This window comes from Lissotriton helveticus, chromosome 7, assembly GCF_964261635.1.
Source record: "Lissotriton helveticus chromosome 7, aLisHel1.1, whole genome shotgun sequence".
In the NCBI taxonomy this organism is placed as follows: Eukaryota; Metazoa; Chordata; class Amphibia; order Caudata; family Salamandridae; genus Lissotriton; species Lissotriton helveticus.
In genome coordinates, this window is record NC_136068.1 from 1,924,657,366 (window position 1) to 1,924,679,402 (window position 22,037).

Here is a 22,037-nt window from a genome sequence, read left to right on the forward strand (position 1 = left end):
TGCCAAGGATTCTGAGATATAACTTGGAGATGAAGTAGTGATAAAAGACTGACATCCTGGATGGAAATTGAGGACTCCGTTTGAAAGAGAAACATGTGAGGTTGTCAGAATGAAAGTAACCATGATCCCGGCCAAGAGGAGTAAAGTAATGATATCATGAAATGCCTCATGGTTCGAGAAGGCCACGAGAGCTCCGGAGTCAGGTGATGTCCTGGGGCAATAGATGAGATCGGAAAGTTCAAGCGTGGTGAATCAAGAACTGTAGGCCAATGGCCGGGGGGAACACAAATGTGAGCGGAGTCTTCGGCCGGCATCTGGTCGGGAAGAGAGAACTACTCCTGGAAGCTTGTTGCGCCATAAGGAGGCTCCTGGAATCCATCAGGGTCATCCTTACTGTCTGAGACAAATTCCGAGACCAAACCAAAGGCTATGAGACTTTGTCTGCTAACGGAGCCAAAGTACAAAAAGAATATCCAAAATGAAGAACTATGCAAACTGTTAGTCTTGTTTATTGGCATTTCATTTTCAAATTTTGTTTTGAGACTTTGCAATTCTTTCCCCTCAAGGTTATGAGGTATGAGCGGGCCAGCCGGCCACTAGTATACATTGTATTAACACACATCCCAGGGGCCATGCGTGACTCCGAGGGGATGAATAAAGGTGCGTGGAATTGCTCGGGATCCCAGCACAGAACTGCCATAGTGTCTCATTGTGTGTGTGTGTCCTGTGCCCTAATGACTAGCGGCCTATGCAGAGTTCCCCACCTCTACACTTATGACTACCCTGTTTCCCCATATGTAGGAGGTCTCTGACGTCAATAATCAATTTCAATCCAGTAGATTCTTCCTATGGAAGCCACACACAGGACTGGCAAATAGAGACCTTTGCGTCACTAATTCAAAGATGGGGGTGGGGGTTTGCTAAGCTACGTGTGTGGTTGGGTGCCTTAGGTGGGGTGCATTTGTGGTGGTGGAAACTAAATTGGTCTATGTTTGTTAAGGAGACCAAGGGCCTGAATTAGACATGGGTTACTGTGCCACAACTATGACAGATATCCAGTCTGCTGGGATACAAATGCCTTCAGGATATTAAAGAATTTATGTTTCAGTGGACGGGATACCCGTCACCGTTGTCACGGAGTAACCCATGTGCCAAGATCTAAACCGAGCCTGAGACAATGTTCTACTTGAATGTACCCATACTGCTCCAGATCTCAATGGAAACATGCAAACATTTTTCACACCTGGTAGTGTGATCTTTTCATTTGCATTATTGTTTTTTTTTGCTTGTCTGCCTTTCAACATTTTTACTGCATTGAAGCTCTTGCCTGCACTCTTTGTTTCTTCCCAACAGACTTTGGTGGTGTTTCGAAATCCCAAAGATGCGGCAGTGTCGCTGTTCCACTTCTATAATAGTCTGCCTCTACTTCCCAACTACAGCTCCTGGAATGAGTTTTTTGAGCACTTCATGACCGGAAAAGGTATTGTTCTTTTTGTCCAAAATGGCAGACGACTGTTCGAAAACCACTTATCTTCAATGGCCGCTCTAGTGAGTCGCCATTTTTAAGAGCACTGCGCAGGTGCATCACAGCCTCCTTCTTTGTCTATTACATAAAATATGTGGCGTCTTGATTGCATTAGACTGTTTAGAAAAAAAATGGGAATTTTGGAATAGGAATATTGGTGTGCGCGATTGGCGAAAGCTTGCGTTCCGCTCTGATCTTGCTCTTGTAATACAATGCTCCTTTGCTGTTGTTACTCATCCTAAAAAACCAAAATGAACAGAAGACGTGGAGTCACATCTTTTGTTCTAATTCAATTGTAACACAATTGTTTGTACCATGTGCGGTTGTAGATACACATGCTTTGCATACTCTTACAATCTAGTGTTTGGCTCGGCCATCACAGGTTGTTTTTCTTCGAAGAAGCTTTGACTCACGGTATACTGTGAGACTCCTCTCTTAGACCGCATTGCACTCGGGCACAAGATCCAACTTTAGAATGTTAAATCTGTCATTGGCTTCAGATGTGTTATCCATTGTTCCAAGACAGGTATGTTTGTTTGCTGTGACTTCTGGTCTAGCATCAGTTTATATATTGCATCTATTTGTTATGTTATGTTATGTTATGTTAGCAATACTTGTAAAGCGCAAAACAGCTGCCCCAGCAAAGGGGCATCCTGGTGCTAGCAGCAACACTACTGACAGGACGGAAAGGCGAGAGGGAGGGACTATGGTTTAGGAAACAGATAGGTTTTAATGGCCTTCCTAAACTCCAGGTGGCTGTTCAGGCCCCGGATCTGAGATGGAAGTGAATTCCAAAGAAGGGCGGCTCTGTGGCGGAAGTAACGGCCGCCAGCACGGGCTCTCTGTGTTCGGAGGACAACTACCAGATGTTGGCCCTGGGAACGAAGATGGCGGGAGGGAACATAGGGCAGAATAAGCTGTGCCAGGATGTCAGGAGACGACAATTTGAACTTGAATTTGAACTTTAAATTCAGAACTATTTCACTCCCACATACACTGCGTCCGGTCTCACTTCTTTTCTGTTCGTAAAGACTTGGTCTTGAAGAATGTCACTAGATGGGGCACAGCCTTCCAATTCTTTCCACGTTGTGATGTCATGTAAAAACTTATGGGGTTGTGCCCAATGATCCCCACAATATCTGGGCTGCAAACATTCAAAACAGCAACATGGTATCCCGCCGGAATAAATCACAGAATTCACTTTTGCCGCAGTGAAATAGTTCAATTTAACACTGGGTCTTTAGAATCAATCAGATCATAGAGTGTATTTGATTATTTTTATTTGATTCTCTATATACTGTTTCCGCTTAATAAACAAGTCCCTGGAGAAAAGTGTAAAACCAGATACATAAATGTTATCAAACCCATCACCTTTCAGCATAAATATCACAAAACTAAACCAAATCTTAAATTCTTTTAAGGATATCTTCTTCCTTCCTTGTATTTTAAAACAATGTGGTTGAACAATTCATACACTGTGCAAACTCCATGGAGGTAATCCTCAAAAATCACATTTTTAGGCATGCATGCCCTATCTATATTTTTAAGTCCATATAATTCCATTGTACTTTATATTTTACAAGCAACTCCGACTGTTGATATTGTTGACGCCTTTTGACCCAACTTGGTTCACAGGCCTCATCAGGACTAGAAAGACCAAAGTACCTGTAAGTCTGGCCATCAGGCTAATTTATATATATGCACATATCCACCAGGGCACAAGCTGTAGTAAATTTGACTCCCTGCAATGCCTTCAAATTAAGGGATCACCTGAAGCAGAATTCTCGCTCTACCTCGCCTAGGCTAAATAGCCATCGCTGCAGCAGATCGAGCAGCCCATACTTATTTTCAAGGCACACTGGACCAGGGTTGTTGTAAATCAGGTCCTCTCTCAGTGTGTGTCCAGTTCACATTGCTGGCGTAGAATTGGCTGCTTTCTCTAAATGATGATCTTGCAGGTAAGAGGCACTTATTGCGAAGTCTTCGCCTTCGGTCTGGTGGCTACATCATCTCGGCAACTGCCTTGATCAATGATTGCAGTGCTGCAGGTCCTGCTGTCCTAGCATGGCTCCATCAGCAATTGTACCCTCTCTGGTGGTCTGGCTCGACTCAGTAGCAACACGTCAGCTTTGTTGGATGATCACTACACAGAAGGGCGAGGGGTCATCACAAATTCTCCAGCAGTTGTGGCCTCTGAGACAGACTGGCTTCTTCAAAAGTGGGGAGTAATTGAAGCTTCCCAGGCTAACCAGGATCCAGTCAGGGATGGAACAACTTCTTTGCAACTGGACACAGCAGAACCAGCTCAGGGCCAGCACCAGTTCTCAGCGGACGTGGACAACTTTGAGTTGACAGAGTCTTTGGGGGCATTTTTTAGCCAGATGCGTATGCTGAGGTCAGGAGACCCTCTTACACTGTGTCACTCTTGGGTTTGCTCGTCAAATCTGTCCACTTTCTTCGAGTGTCCTCATGCCGGCAACGTTCTAGCTTCTCTTCCCAGACAGTCTCTCCTTCTACAGGGCCAGCCATACTCCTTCCCTTTTTCAGGTGGCAGACAGACTTCTAGCCACTGGGTTTATCCAGCAAAACATGCAGGCATCAGGTCATCTCCCCTCACCTCTGGGAGACTGGCTATCAGCTAGACCCAGCCCTGGGTACACAGCAGCTCTTTGAGTACTTTGCATAGCACTTCTGTGCCAAGGTAGCCAGTACATGGGGCTGTAATACATTGAAAGGGCTTGGATCTGCTTTTATACACATTCCATAGACAGGAGATGTGTATTTATTGTCTCAAACCTCTGAACCAGTTTGGGTTGGTTTTCTCTCAAGTGTCCTTGTCGGGTTAATCTCCATACACAGCCTTTGTGTAAAGTGGTGCTTCTCACAGCATCTAACAGTGTGTCAGTCTCCACAGCAGGAGGACCCACAAGAAGGCACAAGCTCAGATCTATATGGGCTCATAAGACAGTCAGGCTTCCCATGGCATATAGACACATTCCACATCACAATCCCGTATTCACTTCCTTGCCCCACTGGCCTCCCCTTTCCCATTTGATTATAATCACTATGATGACTGTTGGACCTGGGCCTTTTTGGCTGGTTCACCCCTGAACTTTTTTGCTTTTGATGGCGACCTGGCGTTCGTGATTTCTGGCTTGGCGAACTTTTTCCCTGTGTCCCAGGGTAAAGTGTGTGCGTGTAGTGAGGTTGGCCTGCCCACTCATAGGAATGCATGGGGAATGTATGTGACCATGTTAGTTCCTGATGTGTGGGGAGTGCAGGCTCTAGTTTGGTATGTGCGGACTCGTGAGATTGAATGCTGCGCAAAGATGTGTGCGGCCTTAATGTGTCTAGTATGGAAGTGCCACTTCTAGAAGTGTGCCTGTCTGTGCAGTGAATGTGCTGGCTTGTGATTGGCTGGAGCTGGCTCGGGTGCCAGGCTCCCTGAGTCATGATGGGTCTGCCCCGGTGGTGAGTGTTGAGATTAGCATGTGTGATGTGAGGGAGTGGTGCACCTGGGACCTGAATAGGGCTGGGCTTTCCTCACACAATGCTGGCTCCGCCCCCTGTGGTGCGTCTAATGACCCTAGCCTGCCTAGTGAATGGAAAGGGTGGCTGAGGAAAACAAAGTACTCCAAAATCAGCTGCGACTGGTTTTCCCCCACCCTGCACCCTGAGACAAAGGGATGATTTAATGTATAAAAAGGGGCTATGTCCCCTTGCAAAATGTTCTCTTCTTGGATCCTGTTGCTGAGGGGGGCTGCTGCTGGGCGCCAGGAGGACCGCCACTGGGGATTGCCTCCCTACCTAGGAGGACCCTGTGAGCTGGCCCTGGCAGGCCCAGCCTTGCCCCCCACCTCCTGAAGGACTTTGTGCTGTGCTGGTCCCAGGACTTTGGTGCCACTAGCACCTGGGAACGCTTGATTTGCCCCTTTTTGTTCTAGGGGAAAGCGGCTGCCCATGCCGCATATTTGACGATTTTTTGGTACTTCAGAGCAGGTGCCCACCCTGCATTTCGCCCGCATTTGGAGCCGACTTCTGCCCCTTTGTGTTTATAATCGGCGCGGGAGCCTACCCCGTAATTTTGCCGGTTTATGTCCCTAGCGGGTGTCCACCCCGCCAGGGACCTTGTGCCTGTGTATTCTGGTGCATTGTAATCGAGGGAGCCTACCCCTCTCATTGCCAGAGAAGGGAATCATCGCCGTGACCCAGTGAGGAGCCGAAACCGGAAGTCAGGCAGCCCTCCTCGAGACAGAGGCGGAGCCTCACCCGGAAACAGAAAGGGCAGGGCAGCCGGAGCTTTCCTGGGAGAGGAGAAGCTCCCGAGGACCGCCGCGAGGGAGACGGTGTGCTAGAGTGGCTGGCCGGGCTCCTGTGCAGAAGGGAGAGCCCCGCAGCCCAAGAGAAGCACCACCCCAGGAAGAAGCTCCAGAGAAGAGCCCCGCTGACGGCCGCATTGAAAGAGGGAGGACGGGAGCCTACCCCGCCTCCCAGGACGTCCCCGCAAGCCCGAGTCCCGCCGGAAGGAGAGGAACCGGTGAATGGGGCCCGGGGTTGTTGGTTGAAGTGGGGGGCATAGGGGAACATTGCCGGTGCCCGCCCCTCCCCTCCTGCCCTTTGCCGGTGCTGTAAAAGAGCCTGCGCCGCTCGGGGGCATTTTGTTAAGTTGAGCCTGAGAGGCTCCCATGTCTGGAGGCCTTCTTGTTTGGAGCCACGAGGCTCCCGGGGGCATTGTGAGAATCAGAGCCCGCGAGGCTCACCCGTGGTCTTTTTCTAAGTCCCTGCATTCTTTGTTCGAGCCCTGAGAGGCTCTTACCCTCCAACGTTGGGGCGATTTTGTGTTTAGAGCCCACGAGGGCTCAGGGGGTACATTTGTATTTCAGAGGCTCCCAGGCTCCCACGTGATTTTGGGGACACCGTTGTGTTGTTGGGCCCACATTGTTGGTTGAGCCACAGGAGAGCCAGGAGGCACGCTGGTGCCAGGCTCGAGTTCCCAGCTGCCCAGTACTTAGTGGGCAGCTGCCACGTTTAGGCCTGGTTCTTCTGCGCAATCTTCCTTTGGGTGCCTGCGCAGCCTGCCCTGACTGTTTGGGACACAGGGCGTTTCAGCCCCAGAGAGGCCAGTTGGATTGGGGGACAGTTCTTGTGTTGTGCCCTTGCGGGGGGTACATGTTTGGCCCTATGTGTTTTGCGCAGATGTGATTTCCTGCCTAATGTGATTGATGCAATGCTTTTGCCCATGCCTCTAAATATGTTTTTTTATGCCTATGAGGTTGATTGCCCTAGAAGAGTGATGCTAGTGAGGTCATGGTGCCCTGCGTGATATTTACCTAGAGTGTTTTAGGATTGCGTGGGTAGTGTTTAGCTGTTAGCAGTGAGTACTGGTTGTGTGCTACTTGTGCTAGTTTTGGTACTACAGTATGATTATGTTCTATGTGCTAATTCTAAAAGTGATTATTCCTGACAGTGGTCCATGTGGCCCTGTCCTGTACATATATCCCCTGTAAATTCTGTCCGTGCCCATGGCACCTTGTAAAGTACATGTTTATTATCTTATGTTTGTGGTTTAATACAAAGACTATTTTTTATATATACACCCTTGTGTGGAGTTTCCTTTGTGGTGGGGCTTGGGTGTTGTTGCTGGGTGCGCGCTCAAACGCTTTACACATCGCCTCTGAGATAAGCCTGACTGTTTGTGCCAAGCTACCAAGGGGGTGAGCAGAGGTTATCTTGGCGGGTAACTTCCTTGCCCTGACGAGAGTGGTGGTTTTTGCCTGGCTTTGACGCAAGCCTCAGCCAGCCAGAAATTCCCATTTCTAACATTGGTGGCAGCGGTGGGATTCGAACCCACGCCTCCGGAGAGACTGGAGAGGAGGATGAGGACGACAGTGAATGGGCACCAGCAGATAGTGAAGACCCCATAGATAGGGAGTCCCTTGCTGGGTCCAGTGTCAGATGCAGCACCCCATTCCTTTCCCTGTCCCCAGATGAGTGGTTGGATAGGAGAGAAGAGAGGGAGAACCAGCTGGCTTTGGAGAAGCTCAGGTTAGAGCATGCCAATGAGATAACGCAGCTGGATGTGCAGGAGAGGATTGCAGAGGCTGAGAGGGCCTTGGCCAGGGATAAGATAGCCCTAGAGGGTAGGTTATCCCCTGACCGCATTTATAGCTTTCTGGATTCCCCAGGGAGGGTTGGATCCAGTGGTGGCAGCAATAGAGAGTCCAGTGCAGGAGGTCCCAGTTCCTGTTTCCAAAGAATAGTACTTTGTTCCCAAGAGGACGTGTACCGGTTGAAGTTCAGGGGCAGTAGGAGACTGCCTCACCAGGATTGGGGGGATTATGCGGATGATTGTCATGATGCACTGATTGATTGGTTAGAGGTTCACGGGGAATCTGAGTTTGATGGACTGTTCAACCTAGTTATCGGAGAGCAGCTGCTCAATTGTTTTGCGCCAAAGTTGCGCCGACACCTGTCGAGGTATGACTACGTTAGTCCATGGGACATTGCAAAGGAAGCAGACCGCTGGGAAAATGCCAGAGGTTCTGATACGTCATTGGTGAGTGATCCCGAAAGTAGTGGTTCAGGTATCTGCAACATGTACGAAGGGACCCCCTCAAAAAGGTTAGTTGTGGCCAAGGAACAGAGGGGAACAAGAACAATAGTAATGTACGGACGTTCCTACAGTGGCCTGATAATTCAATTCCGCAATTCTGTCTATAAATTTCCAAAACAGGTGACACAAAACAGATAATGTACCAAAATTATTCAAAACATATAAAAGTTTATTTTTTTCTCTTTTTTACTTTTAGTTCTAGTTCATATAGATCCTGTTATCAATCAGAAATCATGATAAAGACATTGTTCAATTCATATCAAAAATACAGGACAAATACAGATAAGTCATAAATATCTACAGCAGCAATGAACAATACAAAATTATTAAATAATACCCCTTGGTAACAACTATATCTCTCACCATACTCTCGTGCTAACAATCATACCACACTCAACCTACAAACTAAGATGGAGAAAGGAACTGAATTAGTGATTAGCAAGATGACAATGCTAAACACGTGGGCCAAGATGTAACTTTGGGCTCCCGCAGCAGGTCTACGCGCGTTTCGGCAGCTTTAAGCCGCCTTCATCAGGACCTTTTTCATCGTGACTGTACAAATACCAGGGGATCAGTTACATCAAGCAGCAGTGGAATCACCAAGAGCGTCTTCAGTGTGTATCAAGGAGCAGGGCGTCCTATGTTGCCAATAGGTAGCTTTTTTACGTTAAGAGACGCGTTGAAATGCTTGTGAAGAACACGATTAAACAGCTTGTTCGCAGATGATTATGATCAGAAGGAGGCTAGGGCTGCGACAGTCAGCGGACATGATTTACACCATAGTCAGTTGCATCAAGCAGTAGTATAGTCACTAAAAAGCGTCTTCAGTGCATATCAGGGTGCATGGCGTCCTATGTTGCCAGTAGATAACTTTTTTACGTTATGAGACGTGATGGACTACTTGTAACGACCACGATTTCACAGCTTGTTCACAGAGAATAACGGTCGAAAAGAGGCTAAGGACTGCGACGGTCAGCGGGCATGATTTACACCATAGTTTCAATTTGCGAGGGGGGTCCTTTATCTACGAAAAACTGCTCCACAGTCAGTAACCCTCGTCAGACCCGCAATGAGGGCCGTGTATCCGCACCGCACAACGCCACTTCTGGCGGAGGAGGCGTTGTGCGGTGCGGATACACGGCCCTCATTGCGGGTCTGACGAGGGTTACTGACTGTGGAGCAGTTTTTACGTAGATAAAGGACCCCCCTCGCAAATTGAAACTATGGTGTAAATCATGCCCGCTGACCGTCGCAGTCCTTAGCCTCTTTTCGACCGTTATTCTCTGTGAACAAGCTGTGAAATCGTGGTCGTTACAAGTAGTCCATCACGTCTCATAACGTAAAAAAAGTTATCTACTGGCAACATAGGACGCCATGCCCCCTGATATGCACTGAAGACGCTTTTTAGTGACTATACTACTGCTTGATGCAACTGACTATGGTGTAAATCATGTCCGCTGACTGTCGCAGCCCTAGCCTCCTTCTGATCATAATCATCTGCGAACAAGCTGTTTAATCGTGTTCTTCACAAGCATTTCAACGCGTCTCTTAACGTAAAAAAGCTACCTATTGGCAACATAGGACGCCCTGCTCCTTGATACACACTGAAGACGCTCTTGGTGATTCCACTGCTGCTTGATGTAACTGATCCCCTGGTATTTGTACAGTCACGATGAAAAAGGTCCTGATGAAGGCGGCTTAAAGCTGCCGAAACGCGTGTAGACCTGCTGCGGGAGCCCAAAGTTACATCTTGGCCCACGTGTTTAGCATTGTCATCTTGCTAATCACTAATTCAGTTCCTTTCTCCATCTTAGTTTGTAGGTTGAGTGTGGTATGATTGTTAGCACGAGAGTATGGTGAGAGATATAGTTGTTACCAAGGGGTATTATTTAATAATTTTGTATTGTTCATTGCTGCTGTAGATATTTATGACTTATCTGTATTTGTCCTGTATTTTTGATATGAATTGAACAATGTCTTTATCATGATTTCTGATTGATAACAGGATCTATATGAACTAGAACTAAAAGTAAAAAAGAGAAAAAAATAAACTTTTATATGTTTTGAATAATTTTGGTACATTATCTGTTTTGTGTCACCTGTTTTGGAAATTTATAGACAGAATTGCGGAATTGAATTATCAGGCCACTGTAGGAACGTCCGTACATTACTACTGTGGTTCAGGTATCTTCCAGCCCAGCGTGGTGGAAGAGGCTCAGAGTAGCCCAGCTAGGTCCCAGTGTAGCAAGAGAGGTGTAGGGGCTCACGTCTTGTCTCAGCGGAGTAAGAGTGAGTGGGGGACTGAGTGTTCCCAGGTGCCCGAAACCCAGTCTCAGAACCTGGATGCTTTCTTGAGGGAACACCAGGTTGGGGACCTAGGCTGTCCTGTTAGACCCCTTGAGGGGGATCTCCTAGTGTCTAGAGAACCTGGAGCATCTGTAAATAGAGGTCCAGTGGTTCTAGTGTCCGGCAGTATCACTCCAGTTGGGAGGGCACAGAATTCCGAAGTGAGCAGTGAATGGGGGATGTGCTCCCCAGTGGGAGAACCAGTGGGTCAGGGACTACCCAGTTGGGGGAAGTTCCCGTGTAGTGACCATGATGACACCACTTCAGTTCTGGGGGATCTTTCCGCACTGTCAGGTGGACAGGGGACGGAAGATCTGCGCCAGACAGACAGTCACACAGCACCTGAGTCATGTGTTACCCTCAGGGGGACGGTGTGTGAGTCCCCAGAAGTCCTGGAGTGCCAGGCAATTATTCCCCGAAAGGTTTTAGACCAGAGGTTGGGATGCCAGGTTCAGGATCCGCCTGACCTGAAGGGTAGGACGTCTGTAACCAGCGTCCTGACCAGTTCATCTTCCAGGTGTGCCACTCCAGTTGGGAGGGTGCAGAACTCTGGAAGGGGGTACAGAGGGTGGGAGAGCCCGCCTCTGACCCTGGTGCGACCTGAGGGGTTAAACCCTAGGTTGGGAGAGTGGTGTTCTAAGGGTACCTCTCGCAGGAGGTGGAGGAACCCTAGAAGGAGAGGTAGAGGGAGGAGAGCCTCCCTGGTGACTTTTGGTCCGCCTATGGGTGTAGACCCTAGGCTGGAGAACCAGTGGCAGTCTTGCCTTGTCCTGCAGACAGGAAGAGTGGAGAGTGGCTACTATGTACCAGGGGTTACTACGCCCCACTCTGTGAATAGGCAAGGACCGGTGGCACCTGGGTGGCCCAGGGCCTGGTCCTGGCCGCGGACAGCTTGGGAGTACCAGTGGGGTAGCCCAGTTGTTCCAGATGGTGGTTTTAGAAGGAATCCCAGGGGTTCACAGTGGTGTAGAACAGGAGGGTGTCCTGGCAATGGCGGGCCCGTGTCCATGTTCTATCGCCCAAAGCAGGGAATCCCATCACGGTGATGATCGGTCTACCCTGCGTTTTGGCTGGAAGGGGGTTGTGTTGGACCCGGGCCTTTTTGGCTGGTTCACCCCTGAACTTTTTTGCTTTTGATGGCGACCTGGCGTTCGTGATTTCTGGCTTGGTGCACTTTTTCCCTGTGTCCCAGGGTAAAGTGCGTGCGTGTAGTGAGGTTGGCCTGCCCTCCCATAGGAATGCATGGGGAATGTATGTGACCATGTTAGTTCCTGATGTGTGGGGAGTGCAGGCTCGAGTTTGGTATGTGTGGACTCGTAAGATTGAATGCAGCGCAATGATGTGTGTGGCATGAATGTGTCTAATATGGAAGTGCCACTTCTAGAAGTGTACCAAGTGAAATGGGCGTGGTGCACAGCTATATATTAAAGTTTGTTTGAGGAAGGTGAACAAAGTATCAAGGTTAAGGTGCTCCTACAGGCGGCGTAACTGTTCAGGTACGTCCTGGAATAATTGAAGAGTTGAGTGCGCTACGGAGGTGTAGGCGCATCCCTGTGGTGGGCACACTTATGTGGAACTGTGTGTGGTGAGACAACACAGTGGTTTCCAGGTAATTGTAATCAATAAAGTTCCATAGTTGAATGTAGCAGGTAAGTTTTTAATCCAATTTTGCAATAAATCATATTGAGTTCATATGAATTAGCAGACCATCCATTCATTCATAACGACTGAAATTGTACATGGCTCCGATGCATTTCGGACAATGTTGTCCTTTCTCAAGGAGCTCTAAAAAAAAAAGGATATATGGCCTCATCAATATCATTTAGAAAAGATATACAAACATGTAATACACTTCAAAGTTGATTCAACATGCATCAAAACGTGAGGCAAGCAGGCTATAAACGTAATAACGAAATGATGGTGTGAGGAGCCTGAGTGGGGGAACGTGAAACCAAAAAAAAAAAAAAAAAAAAAGGAGGTATGATAAGACAGTGGGTAATGCTGGCTTAGTAAAATAGGTTTAATAACGAGGACGGCAGAATGCTCGAGTTTTAACACGAGAGCAGGTATTGATTGGTAACAAGGTTCACGAGCAGCGGGAAAGCGGCTCAATCAGCTAACAGTCCCCCGTGGGGTAAATGGAGCGCTAAATCACTACTGAGTAGCGCGGTTCGCTGGTTGTAAGGAAAATAGGATTAATCCAACTCACCGGGTCAGTCTTATCAGCGGGACCGGTAAATGCGGTCTGTGTGGCTGAAACTCCGCGGAGTGAATGCGGAGTTGTAGGGAGGGTGTGTAAAAACAAAAAACAGACTGGGTAATGAAGTGAATGAGTTTGGGTGTGGGAAACGAGGGTGGCCATCTTGGAAAGGGGATTGGGAACGAATCTTCCTATTTCAATGAAGTGGCACAAACATAATGACGATATCTAGCGTGGCAGCAGGACAATGTTACGATGCATCAACAAATGCCCAAGGGCGGCATTATAAATAGCAGCTTAATTCGGTCCGGTCATTAAGACCAAAAGGTTTCTGTGATTGTAGCCTGTACATCCAGGCTGTTTCTCTCTGCAGTAGTATCTTGTTGTTGTCTTTACCTTCTCTTGGTTGGACGATTTCAAGAACCAAATATTTGAGTTGGGATATATTGTGATTCGCTTCGTTAAAGTGAAGTGCAATGTTAGATTTCGAATTCTTGGTCCTGATATTGGACTTGTGTTCGTTCAGTCTTGTTTTTATTTTCCTACTTGTCTTTCCCACATATGTTTTGCCGCATGGGCACTTCAGAAGGTAAATTAAATTTGTCGAGTCGCATGTGGCATCAACAGACAATTTGATGTTAAACCCTCTCATGGGGTGGCAGATCGTGTTACCATTAATCACATTGTTGCAATTACTGCAATGATAACATGGTCGAGTTCCAGTATGGATGGTGGATGTGTTTGCATCAGCGGGCTTGGATAGGATTTCCTTGAAGTTCATTGGCCTAGTGTAGGCAAAGATCGGGGGATCGTGAAAGAGATTACCAAAATCCGGTTCTGATGACAATATTCGCCAGTGTTTCATGATGATCTGTTTATACTGGTTGCTTGAGGTTGAATACCTTGAAACCAATACCATTCTCTGGCTTTCTTTTTTGGGTTTGCTGGTTAAGGCCTCAGTTCTTGAAATATTGGATACACGGTCCATAGCGTCTTTAAGGATAGTTTCAGGATATCCTCTCCGTTGGAATCTGGATGACATGTCAATGATTTGGTTCCTTTTGATGGTGGGATCAGAAACGATCCTGGTTACTCTTAGCATCTGGCTATAAGGTAGATGTTTCTTAAGGGAGTCACGATGAAAGCTGCTGTACAGTAACGCATTGTTACGATCTGTGGATTTCCTGTAGAGATCCGTCTGTATGCCTTGTGGGGTTATTTGAATAAGCACATCCAAGAAGGCAATTTCTTGGTGGTTAATGTTCCAGGTGAAATCTATTCGGTCGTCCTTAGTGTTAAGGTCCGTTAAGGCCCGTTCTAGACTTTCTTGGGAGCCTTTCCAAATGAAAAGTAGGTCGTCGATGTAGCGTGTGTAGAGTTTGAGGTTGTCCATCCATGTTCTGTTCTGATAAATGTGGCTATGTTCAAAGTTACCCATGTACAGGTTCGCATAGGTAGGAGCCGCACAATTCCCCATAGCCATTCCGGACATTTGTAAGTACCAGGTTTGGTCGTGTTCAAAGTAACTATGGTACAAGGTGTATACCATCAGTTCGAGGATGAAAGGTTTCATGGAATCACTAATTCCTGATGAAAGCAAGGCTTGTTCCACCGCGTTAATGCCTCCTTCATGTGGGATGGAGGTATACAAGCTTCTAACATCTGCGGTGCAAAGTATCAATTTCTCATTCTCAACAAAGTTCAGTTGCAGTAATTTGTTGAGCAGTTGTGTGGTGTCCTTAATGTAACTGGGTAAAGATTGAACCATTGGTTGCAGATGGACTATGGAACTTTATTGATTACAATTACCTGGAAACCACTGTGTTGTCTCACCACACACAGTTCCACATAAGTGTGCCCACCACAGGGATGCGCCTACACCTCCGTAGCGCACTCAACTCTTCAATTATTCCAGGACGTACCTGAACAGTTACGCCGCCTGTAGGAGCACCTTAACCTTGATACTTTGTTCACCTTCCTCAAACAAACTTTAATATATAGCTGTGCGCCACGCCCATTTCACTTGGTATACTTTCCCCCACTGTTCGCTGGGCGGGCAGCACGCACTCTACAGCATGCAGTACGAAGAGATATCCAAATCCACTGAAGCACGGGCAGAAACCCTAGCTTTTGACACAGATGCCACAGAGAGGATATACGCCTTGATTAGTGATGATCTAACACAAACTGCGACCAGCAGAACGAAGGAACAATGCGTCAAGCAACTGCTTTATCTTTCAAGACGCCAAATTAACCAGAAACTACACGCAAACACCTTGATAAAATACCATAAGGTACTCCGCATTCCCCGTGGCCTACGGATCGCATTGAAACCGTCACTCTGTAAAAACTCCAAACAATTCATAGAGAGATGGAATGCAATTCTCAATAAGTGCAGCCTTGACTTGATTTTGCTAATAGTGGAGGAATTATCTGGCATATTAACTGATCTCACCCAGGAGATCACAACTCTTGAAAGTGAATTAAAAGAACTGAGTACCCCCGAAGAACTGAAAACTACACTAGAAGAAATTTCTGCTCAACTGGACAGACATACAAGAGAGATAAATGAGAGGAAGATACGCAAATTTCGACGGGACACCCTGGATTACAAGCTAGGGGAGGTATATACATGGGCTGACGTTTATGCGCAACGCCGGAGAAACAAACCTTTTAATCCCAACACAGATACCTCATCCTCAGGGAGTGACAACACCAACAGACCACCAAGAAGAACACCTGCAGGACCAACTACGTCTGCACAAGCATCTAGTGAAACACCTACAACTCAAAACCTCGACCTAACCTCCACTGAGTCTTTTTTAGGGGAAGGCACAGACAAAATCGCAGACCCCGACGGGGGAAGAGAGCTGGAAAAAGGCAACGGAGAAACTCAACAACCTCAGAAGCCCAACAAAAAAACCAGGAAGCACCGCTAGTGATCAATATCTCGAACACTATCCTGACTGAATATGAAACCAAGATTCTGCAAAAAGGCATGACTTTCGTTCCCACCAGTGACACCAACCTCCTTGAATTGGATGTCAGTACATTCAAACTTACAAGGAAACTTCGTCTCAAACATTTCTTTGAAAAAGTTTTAGACCCTGCCATCAATCCAAAACCTGATGAACTTCTGGGCCTACGACCCTCTAGCACGTTCATACCACCAGTCAGCCACAAGAGTATCGACACGTTCGAAACTTTAGTGAAACAAGACATCTCCAAAATTAACTTTCGTAAAAGAACTCACAAAAATATCACGACTAAAGACATGGACACACTCAGAAATATTGCTAAAAATCCGGCGATAAAATGTGTGAAAGCTGACAAAGGAGGCGCTCTTGTCATCCTCAATACGGATCTCTACAGACAGAGAATCACAGAACACGTGATGGATAGGAACATCTACTTACCTTTAGACGGTAATCCCACGCACGAGTATAAAAAGGAATTAGTGTATATCGTTGACAAAGCCACCATTGATGGAGTGATTGAAGAAAGAACAAAAAGATACTTAATTGTCGAACATCCACGGAGCCCGTCAATCACCATGCTCCCGAAGATACATAAAAACCTGCTGGATCCACCATTTCGCCCAATCGTGTCCACCAGAGGCTCAATTCATGAGCCCACTGGCAAATTCATCGATCGATATCTGCAACCAATGGTTCAATCTTTACCCAGTTACATTAAGGACACCACACAACTGCTCAACAAATTACTGCAACTGAACTTTGTTGAGAATGAGAAATTGATACTTTGCACCGCAGATGTTAGAAGCTTGTATACCTCCATCCCACATGAAGGAGGCATTAACGCGGTGGAACAAGCCTTGCTTTCATCAGGAATTAGTGATTCCATGAAACCTTTCATCCTCGAACTGATGGTATACACCTTGTACCATAGTTACTTTGAACACGACCAAACCTGGTACTTACAAATGTCCGGAATGGCTATGGGGAATTGTGCGGCTCCTACCTATGCGAACCTGTACATGGGTAACTTTGAACATAGCCACATTTATCAGAACAGAACATGGATGGACAACCTCAAACTCTACACACGCTACATCGACGACCTACTTTTCATTTGGAAAGGCTCCCAAGAAAGTCTAGAACGGGCCTTAACGGACCTTAACACTAAGGACGACCGAATAGATTTCACCTGGAACATTAACCACCAAGAAATTGCCTTCTTGGATGTGCTTATTCAAATAACCCCACAAGGCATACAGACGGATCTCTACAGGAAATCCACAGATCGTAACAATGCGTTACTGTACAGCAGCTTTCATCGTGACTCCCTTAAGAAACATCTACCTTATAGCCAGATGCTAAGAGTAACCAGGATCGTTTCTGATCCCACCATCAGAAGGAACCAAATCATTGACATGTCATCCAGATTCCAACGGAGAGGATATCCTGAAACTATCCTTAAAGACGCTATGGACCGTGTATCCAATATTTCAAGAACTGAGGCCTTAACCAGCAAACCCAAAAAAGAAAGCCAGAGAATGGTATTGGTTTCAAGGTATTCAACCTCAAGCAACCAGTATAAACAGATCATCATGAAACACTGGCGAATATTGTCATCAGAACCGGATTTTGGTAATCTCTTTCACGATCCCCCGATCTTTGCCTACACTAGGCCAATGAACTTCAAGGAAATCCTATCCAAGCCCGCTGATGCAAACACATCCACCATCCATACTGGAACTCGACCATGTTATCATTGCAGTAATTGCAACAATGTGATTAAAGGTAACACGATCTGCCACCCCATGAGAGGGTTTAACATCAAATTGTCTGTTGATGCCACATGCGACTCGACAAATTTAATTTACCTTCTGAAGTGCCCATGCGGCAAAACATATGTGGGAAAGACAAGTAGGAAAATAAAAACAAGACTGAACGAACACAAGTCCAATATCAGGACCAAGAATTCGAAATCTAACATTGCACTTCACTTTAACGAAGCGAATCACAATATATCCCAACTCAAATATTTGGTTCTTGAAATCGTCCAACCAAGAGAAGGTAAAGACAACAACAAGATACTACTGCAGAGAGAAACAGCCTGGATGTACAGGCTACAATCACAGAAACCTTTTGGTCTTAATGACCGGACCGAATTAAGCTGCTATTTATAATGCCGCCCTTGGGCATTTGTTGATGCATCGTAACATTGTCCTGCTGCCACGCTAGATATCGTCATTATGTTTGTGCCACTTCATTGAAATAGGAAGACTCGTTCCCAATCCCCTTTCCAAGATGGCCACCCTCGTTTCCCACACCCAAACTCATTCACTTCATTACCCAGTCTGTTTTTTGTTTTTACACACCCTCCCTACAACTCCGCATTCACTCCGCGGAGTTTCAGCCACACAGACCGCATTTACCGGTCCCGCTGATAAGACTGACCCGGTGAGTTGGATTAATCCTATTTTCCTTACAACCAGCGAACCGCGCTACTCAGTAGTGATTTAGCGCTCCATTTACCCCACGGGGGACTGTTAGCTGATTGAGCCGCTTTCCCGCTGCTCGCGAACCTTGTTACCAATCAATACCTGCTCTCGTGTTAAAACTCGAGCATTCTGCCGTCCTCGTTATTAAACCTATTTTACTAAGCCAGCATTACCCACTGTCTTATCATACCTCCTTTTTTTTTTTTTGGTTTCACGTTCCCCTACTCAGGCTCCTCACACCATCATTTCGTTATTACGTTTATAGCCTGCTTGCCTCACGTTTTGATGCATGTTGAATCAACTTTGAAGTGTATTACATGTTTGTATATCTTTTCTAAATGATATTGATGAGGCCATATATCCTTTTTGTTTTAGAGCTCCTTGAGAAAGGACAACATTGTCCGAAATGCATCGGAGCCATGTACAATTTCAGTCGTTATGAATGAATGGATGGTCTGCTAATTCATATGAACTCAATATGATTTATTGCAAAATTGGATTAAAAACTTACCTGCTACATTCAACTATGGAACTTTATTGATTACAATTACCTGGAAACCACTGTGTTGTCTCACCACACACAGTTCCACATAAGTGTGCCCACCACAGGGATGCGCCTACACCTCCGTAGCGCACTCAACACTTCTAGAAGTGTGCCTGTCTGTGCAGTGAATGTGCTGGCTTGTGATTGGCTGGAGCTGGCTGGGGTGCCAGGCTCCCTGAGTCATGATGGGTCTGCCCCGGTGGTGAGTGTTGAGATTAGCATGTGTGATGTGAGGGAGTGGTGCACCTGGGACCTGAATAGGGCTGGGCTTTCCCCACACAATGCTGGCTCCGCCCCCTGTGGTGCGTCTAATGACCCTAGCCTGCCTAGTGAAAGGAAATGGTGGCTGAGGAAAACAAAGTACTCCAAAACCAGCTGCGACTGGTTTTCCCCCACCCTGCACCCTGAGCCAAAGGGATTTAATGTATAAAAAGGGGCTGTGTCCCCTTGCAAAATGTTCTCTTCTTGGATCCTGTTGCTGAGGGGGGCTGCTGCTGGGCGCCAGGAGGACCGCCACTGGGGATTGCCTCCCTGCCTAGGAGGACCCTGTGAGCAGGCCCTGGCAGGCCCAGCCTTGCCCCCCACCTCCTGAAGGACTTTGTGCTGTGCTGGTCCCTGGACTTTGGTGCCAATAGCGCCTGGGAGCACTTGATTTGCCCCTTTTTGTTCTAGGGGAAAGCGGCTGCCCACGTCGCATATTTGCCGATTTTTTGGTACTGCAGAGCAGGTGCCCACCCTGCATTTCGCCCGCATTTGAAGCGGTCTTCTGCCCCTTTGTGCTTATAATCGGCATGGGAGCCTACCCAGTAATTTTGCCGGTTTATGTCCCTAGCGGGTGTCCACCCCGCCAGGGACCTTGTGCCTGTGTATTCTGGTGCATCGTAATCGAGGGAGCCTACCCCTCTCAATGCCAGAGAAGGGAATCAGCGCCGCGACCCAGTGAGGAGCCAAAACCGGAAGTCAGGCAGCCCTCCTCGAGACAGAACAATGGTTCCTGCGGTATAGTATTTGTATGTTGCAAAGTCAATACAAAGCATAATAGCAATTTTCAAAAAACATTAGGGGGTTTAACAAGGGATGGCAAAGACGCAAGTGGGAATGAACCACGCAAGACAGTGCCTAGAAACATAGATAGCCACTGTACTAGATAATTAGTGTATTACTGCTTTTGGTCAAATTCCCTTGTCTGTATATATACCCAGTAGAAACCTGTAGAACACTCACTTATTGTCACTTAATTACTATTTGGTTCTCACCAAAAACACTTGGGACACATTGCACTTTCTTCACTTTACTATGTGTATAAATTGTATATTATTGATGGAATCAATGTTTTGAAATACAAAAACCTTGATATAAACTACATGTATTATGAGTTGTGCCTTGCTTCTCTCTTTGCCATCCCTTGTTAAACCCCCTAATGTTTTTTGAAAATTGCTATTATGCTTTGTATTGACTTTGCAACATACAAATACTATACCGCAGGAACCATTGTTTTCCCTTGATAAACTAAGCGCCCTGGTTCCGTTGCGAGTAGGGTTCCCTTGTTTTTTCCCTTGTGACTCCTCGAGACAGAGGCGGGGCCTGACTCAGAAACAGGAAGAGCAGGGCAGCCGGAGCGTCCCCTGGAGAGGAGAAGCTCCCGAGGACCGCCGCGAGAGAGACGGTGTGCTAGAGTGGCTGGAGGGGCTCCTGTGCAGAAGGGAGAGCCCCGCATCCCAAGAGAAGCACCACCCCAGGAAGCAGCGCCAGAGAAGAGCCCCGCTGACAGCCGCATTGGAAGAGGGAGGACGGGAGCCTACCCCGCCTCCCAGGACGTCCCCGCAAGCCCCGGGTCCCGCCGGAAGGAGAGAAACCGGTGAGTGGGGCCCAGGGTTGTTGGTTGAAGAGGGGGGCGTCGGGGCACATTGCCGGTGCCCGCCCCTCCCCTCCTGCCCTTTGCCGGTGCTGTAATAGAGCCTGCGCGGCTCGGGGGCATTTTGTTAAGTTGAGCCTGAGAGGCTCCCATGTCTGGAGGCATTCTTGTTTGGAGCCACGAGGCTCCCGGGGGCATTGTGAGAATCAGAGCCCGCGAGGCTCACCCGTCGTCTTTTTCTTAGTCCCTGCATTCTTTGTTCGAGCCCTGAGAGGCTCTTACCCTCCAACGTTGGGGCCATTTTGTGTTTAGAGCCCACGAGGGCTCAGGGGGTACATTTGTATTTCAGAGCCCAGAGGCTCCCAGGCCCCTACGTGATTTTTGGGGACACCATTGTGTTGTTGAGCCCACATTGTTAGTTGAGCCACTGGAGAGCCAGGAGGCACGCTGGTGCCAGGCTCGAGTTCCCAGCTGCCTAGCACTTAGTGGGAAGCTGCCACGTTTAGGCCTGGTTCTTCTGTGCAATCTTCCTTTGGCTGCCTGCGCAGCCTGCCAAGACTGTTCGGGTAACTTCCTTGCCCTGACTAGAGTGGTGGTTTTTGCCTTGCTTTGGCACAAGCCTCAGACAGCCAGAAATTCCCATTTCTAACAATGACACATCAAAGCTTTCAAATTCTGTCAATGGAATACTAAACTGGGGTTATTGTACCACAAAAATGTTAAAGTAATGACAATGTTGTCTTAGATGGATGCCGTTACTCAAGTATCTTGTTGAAAACTACTAAGCCAGATCATTCATTGCTATACAAAATCTGCACGTCTGGTCCAAGAATCATCACAGTTGGTGTGCCGCCCCATTGTTTTAGTGTTACACAAGTGAGACCAAAAGGTTGCTCCAATCCTTGCAGAATGCTAAGGTGGATTTTGAAGAGGGAAGAGATGGTTGAGCGTTAAGGAAATTGATCGTTGCATCAGAGACGCTATTACTTTTTACTATGAATTCCTACATCTGAGTGCCGGCTGCATTACACCTGTTTGTTATAGATGTGTAATTGGCATGTTTCTTTTAGTGATGGCTAGGATTTTTTTAAAGAAATGTAATGAATAGAGCTTTTTTATTTTGTATCATTGCAAGAGAGATAGAGTAATTGATTATCATCTGTGCAGCTTCTGCAATGGGTTTTCTATCCAGGTTTTCCTTGAAATTGTCAAGGGGTCAGGGGTCATCTGGGATCCAGATCTTCTGCTGTTTGATCTTAGATCTTTCTAGGGTTGTGTAGACCAGGAGAGGGGGGCTTTGGGGTGCTAGCTTCTGGTGTGGAACGGTGCAGGTTTGGTTAAGAGTGTTGGTTGCCCAATGGTTCTTCGAGCACAGTAGAGTGTACGTCAATCAATCAATCATGGATTTTTTTAAGCGCGACTACTCACCCATTAGGGTCTCAAGGCGCTGAGGAGAAGGGGAGATGCAGGCTCCAGTCCATCAAGGA

At 47.2% G+C, this 22,037-nt stretch overlaps 1 protein-coding gene across 1 annotated transcript in view; it reads left to right on the forward strand.

Moving 5' to 3' along the window:
• Positions 1-22,037, forward strand: part of LOC144770904 (sulfotransferase 6B1-like) — a 366,913-nt gene that overhangs the window by 254,342 nt on the left and 90,534 nt on the right. Inside the window, exon 4 of the mRNA XM_078655695.1 lies at positions 1,354-1,480. Within this exon, the coding sequence (XP_078511821.1) occupies positions 1,354-1,480 (127 nt within the window). The remainder of the gene's footprint in view (positions 1-1,353; positions 1,481-22,037) is intronic.